Below are 8,680 nucleotides of genomic sequence, written 5' to 3' on the forward strand. Positions count from 1 at the left end.
AATATACAACATCAGATTTTATAATTTACTAATTAATTCATTTCTTGCTAATGGTCCTAGAAAATCAACACAACCAAATTGCAGAACAATTAGAACTATGTGTTTGCAGATCTCATAAATCTATGTCAAATCCCAATTTAAAAGAAATTGCGAAATCCGAAATCCCAAAATTACAAAGTGGTTGTAGTTCTTAAATGTCACGACTTTTATTACCAAATAATTATAGTTTCTATATAGGAGAGAGAGAGTCCTATTCCACGTGAACCTCCTCTCCTCCTTCACACCCTACCTACCTTTCCCTCCTTCTAAGTAGGAATCTCAGAACTTTGGTTCATCGTAATGCATTTTGAAAATACCTCCAAGGTTAATAACCTCCGATGGGCTTGTATTAAACGTTGATTATATTAGCTTTGTTGCATGTGAATGGTTTATGTGATTATTAATGACACCTCATATGTATCGTAACAAAGCCTTCGATACCTTATGCCTCCCAATCCTCTGATATTCCCACTGGAGCATTTTTATAAACTTCGATGGGCTTATTAAAAAGTTTGTCATATTAGAATTATTACATGAGGGTTATTTCATATGAAAAGGTTAAGGTTTGGTATGAGAAATGTAAGAAGCCTCCATTTCATAATGTAAAAACGCATCCTTTTATTCCGAGAAACTACCAAAAGCTACTTTCGTGTAATTTTAATGTTATATTGTTAGATAAAGTTGTTCGTAATATTTTTTATTATTTAAAATTGACCTAATTTTGTTAATTTAATTTGTAATTTGATTAATTTTAAAATTAATTAATTTATAATTAAAATGTGATAAATTTGTATATAATTAATTCAATAATTATAATTAATTTGTATTAATATAATTATTGTAGTTAATAATTATTAATTAAGCTAATTTAGTTAGATTAAGATTTTTAATTTAAATTTGTTTAATTTTAGCTTAGACATGCATTTTCGAGAACTATCACAGTTTTGACACTTAAACTTTGGAGTTGAGTTTTAATTGACCAAATGAGGCCGAGGATGGATAGTTAAATCGATAGCATCATGGAAAATATTTATGAAGTGGTTGCATGACCAGATTTGGTAACTAACCGAGTCTAAAATTTAGCAGAAAATTAAGCTCCGAATTTACAATCAAAACTAATTTCATGAGTTTATTTGTGCATTTTCATTTGCCCAAACCTTCTAACGATTGCAGACCCATTCGATTTTGTCATCTTTAACAAATAATATCTTTACAAAGATCAATGAGAAGCTCTTATTTATTCTTATTTATTTATTTAATTGAATTTTGATTGGAGATGTTTGTTTTCCCAGATTTCGTTTTTCTAATTCTGATTTGCAATTCGATTTATTTTTTATTGGTTTTTGGTAGGAGAGTGGTTGGAGAGATGAGGAAGAGAAGAATTGGACCAATAGAACTTCTCCAGCATGAGAGCAAAAAAAAAATTTGGCCAATCAACTTTGTTCATGCAAATTTTTGCTCCAACAACTCTCTCATTTTATTTTCATTTGTAATTATAAATATGGTTTGTAGAGAATGCTTAGAGGGGTTCCAAATCTGAAACTTGGGGAGGAAATTCTCTACAAAGAGAGATATTTGTGCACTACTGTAGGGAGCAATATTTTGTAGATAATTAGCTAGTTTGGACCAAAATTGTGGAGATTAAAAGAAATGTATTTTAGCTCTGAAAATTTCACGATATCATGATTTTTTTTTAGAATTTCATGCACTCAAAGACTATGATCAAATATTTAATTATTGCGAACTATTGTCGGAGATAAACGCTGATTGGTGGACTGTATTTAATAAAATTTGAGACAATTCTTGATCCAGATAAGTATGTTTTTTTTTAAGTTTTGCACTATTGTAAATTCATTTAACACATGTTTGTTTTAATCATTTGAAAGCTATATTTTAATGATGGATCTAATTTCCATTAAGTTAATTTATGAATTCAAATAGATAAAAAGTACATACTTATTAACTACTTAGCAAATTCATGTCAAGTTTATCTTGGTTTTAATAATGATTGTTTTATGATAACTATTTGCTTAATGTAGTCATATATGTTTTAGTTTGAATTCATTTTAGTTGAATTTAGATGTATGTGCACTAAATATATGATGACAATTATTCAGATAGATGAATATATATACTTGATTGAACTAGTAATAAGTCTTGAAACTATTTCTTTGTCTTATTGACTTCATCTTTATTCCAAATTCAGCGTTGGTCCAAATCCCCTCTTTACCTTGCTCTTGGTTGAGAGGGGGATTAATCCTTCTTTCAATCGAGATACATTTTGGATTTATTTTTTGTTAATTAGAGTAGATTTGAATTTAGCTTTTAATATTTCATTCTATAATTCCTCTTACATAGGGTCAAACTTTAGAGTGTCCTGACTGAGTCATTAATTCAGCTTAAGGATCACTTTCTTGCATGAGCTTTGCAAGATGGAAGATCTGATGTCTCTTTCCTATTGGCAAGTAATAGACATACTATAAGCTAACAGAAAAAGAGAGAGGGTAATTTTACCCAATTGAACCAGTGGAAACCACCATTCCAAACAGAAAGGGAGCTGATTTAAGGTCCTTGTTGGATGGTCTCCCTTATAATGCTGACATGGTTATTTTGGGCCATTAACATGGTGGTAGGAATAACTTTTATGATGGGCCAAGACAATTTCTAAAGATATTTTTGAACAGAAATCAATTGAATAATGCACAATATTAGATGAGTTAAAGAGAAGATTCTATGATGAATTTGAAGGATATTTTCCTCTATATATGATTCCAACTTTGTTACATAAGTTCCTTATTGGAAAAGGCTCTTTCCACATTTCGAATGCAACCTCCTTTGAGTACACTAATAAATTTTGATTGGAAAAATAAATGAGGAGAGGGAATATTTCCTAATAAAATAAAAATGATTGTAAGGACCACTATCATTAACCAAGAGTAATTTCAGGGTCAATGATGAGGGGATAGTTGCTCATGCGATAGCTAAAAAATAATAGAAACCCTAGCTGAATCACATTAAAAAACCTTATTAGAAGATATTGTGAGCATACCTATAAAAGGGATGATGAACGTGCATTCAATTATGAAATCTAAAGTTTGCAAGCTGAGGTAGAATCACTCAAGGAGGCCTTCAATAGAACAAACCAGTGTTGCAAGCATCTTGAAAATGCAATCTCCTCTCGCAGAGAAAATTTCTATATTGAGGTCAAATCTCTTCACTGGAACAACAAATATCACTATTAAAATGGAAATATTCAAAAGCCTCTGACCCAAACAACATAGACAAAAATCGAGCCATGGAAGAAGACAAGTCCATCAACCAAGCCTAATAGGGACAAGAAAATAGAAGCTAAGCAGATACATCATCACTACTCAAAACATTTTTTTTATCTAAATATGAAGTGAAAATATGTATTCCTTAAGTCTCAATTTATATGTTGGTATACAAGTAGTGTAGTAATAATAGACTAAATTTCACTAGCACATAGATTTAACAAAGTCAAAACATTTTCATGAGAATTACCTCCCTCTTTTACATCCATGTATCCGAGCATCCATGCCTTAAATGTATCCGAGCATCCATGCCTTAAATGTTTTTTGGAATTAATAAAGCATAACCATTCTTTTTATATATATATATATAAAGAGACACATATGAATGGGGATATCAACTTCGTTAAAAATTTTGAAACATTATATATAAAATCCTTGGGAAAAATCCAAATATTAAACATTCAAAATAAGTTTAGGTTTTTTTAAAATAAAAATGTAACTTCAAACCACCCCCACATGATCTTCGTCTCTCAAACACATCGTTAACCTTTAAATAATGACATAAATATTATTAAAAAAAATTGATCACTAACATGCAAACATTAAAAAGTAATAAACGTTTGGAAGGTTCATTTCAAAATGTATGGAATAGATTTCATATCAGTTGAATATGCATCGTCTGATACAACCTTCGATTGTTGTTATTTAATGAGGTACTTCATTGTTTGCATTACAAAACAGTTTTAAAATAATTTATTAAAGGGTGGCTGCGAATACAGTAAGTCCCTGCCTTATGAGGTGCCTAAGGAGAAACTATGTGCTTACCCACGTCAGCTTGGAAGATGGCTTGGAAGATGACCCCGCGGTGAAGCAGAAAAGACCGTGTAGCAACTTCATATATCTAACACGCGCCGCTTGCATGAAAGCCACATGCCTTGACTGACTTTAGCATTAGATAAAACACGTTTGAGAATTACTTGGATTAATAATGGGGGATTCTACGCCGACCATGAAAGTAACGAGGGAAGGCAAGGCCACATCTAAGGCATTAGATAAATCTGGACAAGGAGGAGGTAGAGCTCTACAAATCACAATTGAGACCTGGATGAATGGAGCGCTTATGGGTTTTGTCCGGGTCTCGGTGTCCATAAACACAGAACTTCGACTTTGCTATATAGAAGAGGACCAGGCCCTCTGCCTCCACATCCTCTACAATTAGAGGGGAAGGGTGTGGCTCAGCATCAAGCGATTCAAGGATTGCTTATGGAGAACTAGCGGCTTGCTGCCACTCATGTAGCTTTACGACAAGAACTTGTTGCTGTGTAGCAGGAGTTGCAACACTTGAATCATGTAGCTGGTAACATGCAGGCTGATAAAGAGCACCAACTCAGAGAGCTGTATGACAAATCCATGAAGCTAGAAGCAGATTTGCGTGCGAATGAGCCAATTAAAGCTGAACTTATGCAGTTGCGTGCAGATAATCAGAAGATGGGTGTTGCAAGGCAAGAATTGACAGCTCAAGTGCAAGCACTCCCACAAGATTTGGCAAGAGCACGAGCTGATATGCAGCAGGTGGGTGCAATGAGGGCAGAGATAGAAAGCCTGCATCAAGAGCTACAATGAGCAAGGTAGTAAACTTCTTGTAGTTCTTGTAGCTATTCAAATGTTCATTTATAATATTATGCAACTGCTCATATGCATGTCATACCTATTTTGCATTTCTTACATTTGAGTTGCCAAATTGTCTTGAAAAGTTATTTTTTTGATTTGTTTTGTAATTCTAACCTATGAAGCACTCCTAACATGATGAGTGTATTTTTTCATTCTACTATTGAACATATAATTACAGAGCTGCCATTGAATACGAGAAATTCCATTGAATACGAGAAGAAGTCACGTGCTGACCAGCTAGAACAGTGTCAGGCCATGGAGAAAAACTTGGTTTGAATGGTCATGAAGAAATTCCAGAAAGGTGGTAAGAAGGAAATTCTAGTTCTTGTGGTAACTAGCTGTCAGATAAATGGCAGTAAGATTTGCTTCAGCCCAATAGCATTGAGGTACATGATAGGGAGCGAGGTACATGTAAGATTTTGAGAAACACAGATAGATCTAGATCTGCAAAACAATAACAAGCTTGCAATAGAAGGAAGGAAGCGAGCAAGAATTGAGAAAAGAATGAAAGTGAATTTACAATATGAGTTTTAGAATAAATACACAAAAGCAACTAAGTTAAGCTTAGTTGTGCATGCAATAACTAAAGCTAACTAAAGCTAAGTGTACATGTGCCACATGCAAGCAATAAGTTAACTGGAGCTAATCTAGCCGCATGTACACCAACACAGCTAGTCTACAGCTAGTCTAAGTGCATGTACACCAACACCCCCCCTTAAGCGTAACTTAGGTGAGTGTGATGCAAATGAATGAGTCCCGGCAACACGGCCATTTTAGGTACCCATATACAATGAATAAAGAGGAGGAAAGAGGGAAAACCCAGTAGGAAGAAAAGCCCCCTCAAAATATAATGCAAAAATAAAAAAAAGGACAACTGCTAGGCAGTTGTGTCCTTCACCCCGAGTCGATCTCGAACCCGAACAGCTATGGAGACTGTAAAATTCTGAGAACAGCGTTGTAATTGTCTGCAAACACAAATTTACCCCGCTGATATTGAACTTGCAATTCTTCCACTCGTGCCTGAAGAAGATCATTACCCCGCTGAGCGAAAGCATTAAACCTCGGCATACACCCCATTGCGTCCAGCGAAAATAAAGTAAGAGACGGCATGATTAACCGTTCTACAAAGAAAGAAGGCTCCAAGGCCGTCTCTCCAGCCACTGCAAGGTTAACACTGCTAGAGTAAATCGTGGTTCCAGCCACCACGAAGGGATCATCACCCAGATATGGAGGCAAGAACGGCAGACCTGAAGCTTGAGCGATGTAATCAACGACTAATCGACCGTCCGAAAACCGGCCAGTTGCTCTTTTAAAATAAGTTTCGCCATACGGCAGTTTACCGACGATTATAGGGGCTGTGGGAGGGAAATTGAGTACAACGGTGCCGGTATTGTAATCCAATTCGATGGAGTCCCTATTTGCAAAGATATAGAAATTCCCGTTGGGAAGAAGATGCAGGTACGGATAAATATTATCGTTTTGTGCATCATTGGTGTCTGCCAAGAACGGCAGAGAGAAGGTGCCTTCGCCTGTCGCTTTTGGCACGAACTCATACGTGAAAACCGCTCGGCCTCCCACGACGATTACTCTCCCGTCCGGCAGGAGCTGATCGGTGGCATACCACTGTGGTTCAGCTAACTCCGTCTTGGGATCCTCCACCCAGTCGCATGTTTCGGTCGACCCATGATTGATAAAACCGAAGATTATGTGCCAGAAGTCCCTTCCGCTCTCTGCATCTTTACGCAACCCTGGGGAACGAAGCTCTCGACATGCAGTGAGAGCCCGGTCTGAAGAAACCACAGGCCCTGAAGACACAGGGCCGAGGACAGCGCTACGTCAGCTACGAATGCCTTCGGCCGCAAGGCTAAGACGATTGCGGAGGCGCAACAGAGGGCAGCCGTGGCTTCCAGCAGCGATTCGCATTTGCCCTCGATGTTCGACGTCAGAGAGGCGCCGGCCCTGAGCATCGCCCACTGGAGTCCGAACCCCGAGGCGGCCATCAAAAACAGGGCCTCGCCGGGAATCGGTAGGCGGCACCCGCCATTGCTCTCGCTCGCCAATACCGCCAAGACCACGATCAAGAAGACGCAGTCTACTTTTCATCACCATTTCTACCTCTAGATGCGGTGTAGTAGAACAATTTCTTGAAGTACGCTGCGTAGCTGCAGCGCCTTTATTTGCACCCGTGTCTTTTGGCTCGACATGGTGTAGCTTTTGGATCGCCTTGCTTGACAGAGTGTAAGGTTTGGTGTCTTCGACCTCATGCAAGTTGTCCACGTCATAGGCCATGTAATGTTTGCAGCAGGCCGCCACCTCCAACTGGTTAGGATCACCACCGTCGATTTCTTGGAGACCTTGGACGTAGTTGGTGGCGTACAGGCTGGCGACATGCGGGTCCTCCGGTTCTAAGCTAAAGCTTTCACGACGATTTCTATAGATTGCGATCGAATCGTTTATCATTCTAAGCATTTCATCCTGTTTTCCAAACAATTCTTCCAAAATTTTCCATACTTCATTTGGAGTTGAACATGATTCAACATGAAATAGCAGTTCCGGAGAAATAGATAAACATAGGATGCCGAAGGCCTCGTCCATGCGATTGAAATATCTTGTTTTCTCCATTGCCGATGTTGGTTCAACTTCTGTTCCCATGGTTATTCGAAATAAGCCTCTACTTCTGAGATGAAGTTGAATCTTTGGCTTCCATTCGAAATAATTATATGGAGTGAGAATTGCCGATTGTGGAAACTCCAATTTAGACTCCATTCTTTGTTGTTGCTTCAATCTTCTGAACCTGCAAATAAATTGCTTGTGCACTGATTTACAAATCCCTGCGCTCTGATACCATGTAAGATTTTGAGAAACACAGATAGATCTAGATCTGCAAAACAATAACAAGCTTGCAATAGAAGGAAGGAAGCGAGCAAGAATTGAAAAAAGAATGAAAGTGAATTTACAATATGAGTTTTAGAATAAATACACAAAAGCAACTAAGTTAAGCTTAGTTGTGCATGCAATAACTAAAGCTAAGTGTACATGTGCCACATGCAAGCAATAAGTTAACTGGAGCTAATCTAGGTGCATGTACACCAACACAGCTAGTCTACAGCTAGTCTAAGTGAATGTACACCAACAGTACATGATAGGGAGGGATCATAACAATCCCCAATCTGCTACAGAAAGGAATGACTCGACAACGACGCATAGTGGAGATGGGGTGGTTCGATGAACAAATTAGTTAGCCATGTGAGGTTCAAAAATAGAAAAATCGCTTTCATACCCACATTCTCGCTTTCACCCATACATGTCTCTTGGCCTTGGTTAAGATCTCTCCTCAACCCTAGTTTATTGTGTTGGTTAAGAGCTCTCCTCGGCCAATGCTTGGCCTTGGTTAAGAGCTCTCCTCAACCTTGGTTTACTGTGCTGGTTAAAATCTCTCCTTGCTCAATGTTTCTTAAGAGCTCTCTAGATATATGTGCAGATGTCATTACTCTCCACAGCCAGATGTCACTGGTGAGCAACAGCGACTAGTCACCAACAGCTAGATGTCACGAAAGCCAATCCAGACGTCACGAAAGCCAACATCTAGATGTCATGAGAGGAAAGGCAATGAGAAGGGATAACTTGGTAATACTAGCAAGTAATGCTAGTCTCGATGATTCAACAAGCCAATCATGTCAATAGCGAGATGTCACGAA

General features: G+C 37.8%; 1 protein-coding gene and 1 pseudogene across 1 annotated transcript; one reads left to right on the forward strand and one right to left on the reverse strand.

Moving 5' to 3' along the window:
* LOC149244213 (protein FLX-like 1) overlaps nucleotides 1-5,258 on the forward strand; it is a 105,442-nt pseudogene extending 100,184 nt beyond the window's left edge.
* Nucleotides 5,259-6,552: 1,294 nt separating this feature from the next.
* LOC149244214 (uncharacterized) lies at nucleotides 6,553-7,176 on the reverse strand. Its single transcript, XM_089367948.1, has one exon. It carries the CDS (start codon nucleotides 6,980-6,982, stop codon nucleotides 6,686-6,688), a length of 297 nt encoding a protein of 98 aa, XP_089224074.1. The 5' UTR covers nucleotides 6,983-7,176; the 3' UTR covers nucleotides 6,553-6,685.
* Nucleotides 7,177-8,680: the final 1,504 nt, after the last annotated feature.

This window comes from Pinus tabuliformis, chromosome 8 (assembly GCF_031772625.1).
Source record: "Pinus tabuliformis cultivar Carrire ecotype Pingquan chromosome 8, CPIR1, whole genome shotgun sequence".
NCBI lineage: Eukaryota > Viridiplantae > Streptophyta > Pinopsida > Pinales > Pinaceae > Pinus > Pinus tabuliformis.

Excerpts from the sequence above, each read along its gene's own strand:
- LOC149244214 (XM_089367948.1), bottom strand. The coding sequence starts at position 6,982 with ATGGCCGCCTCGGGGTTCGGACTCCAGTGGGCGATGCTCAGGGCCGGC.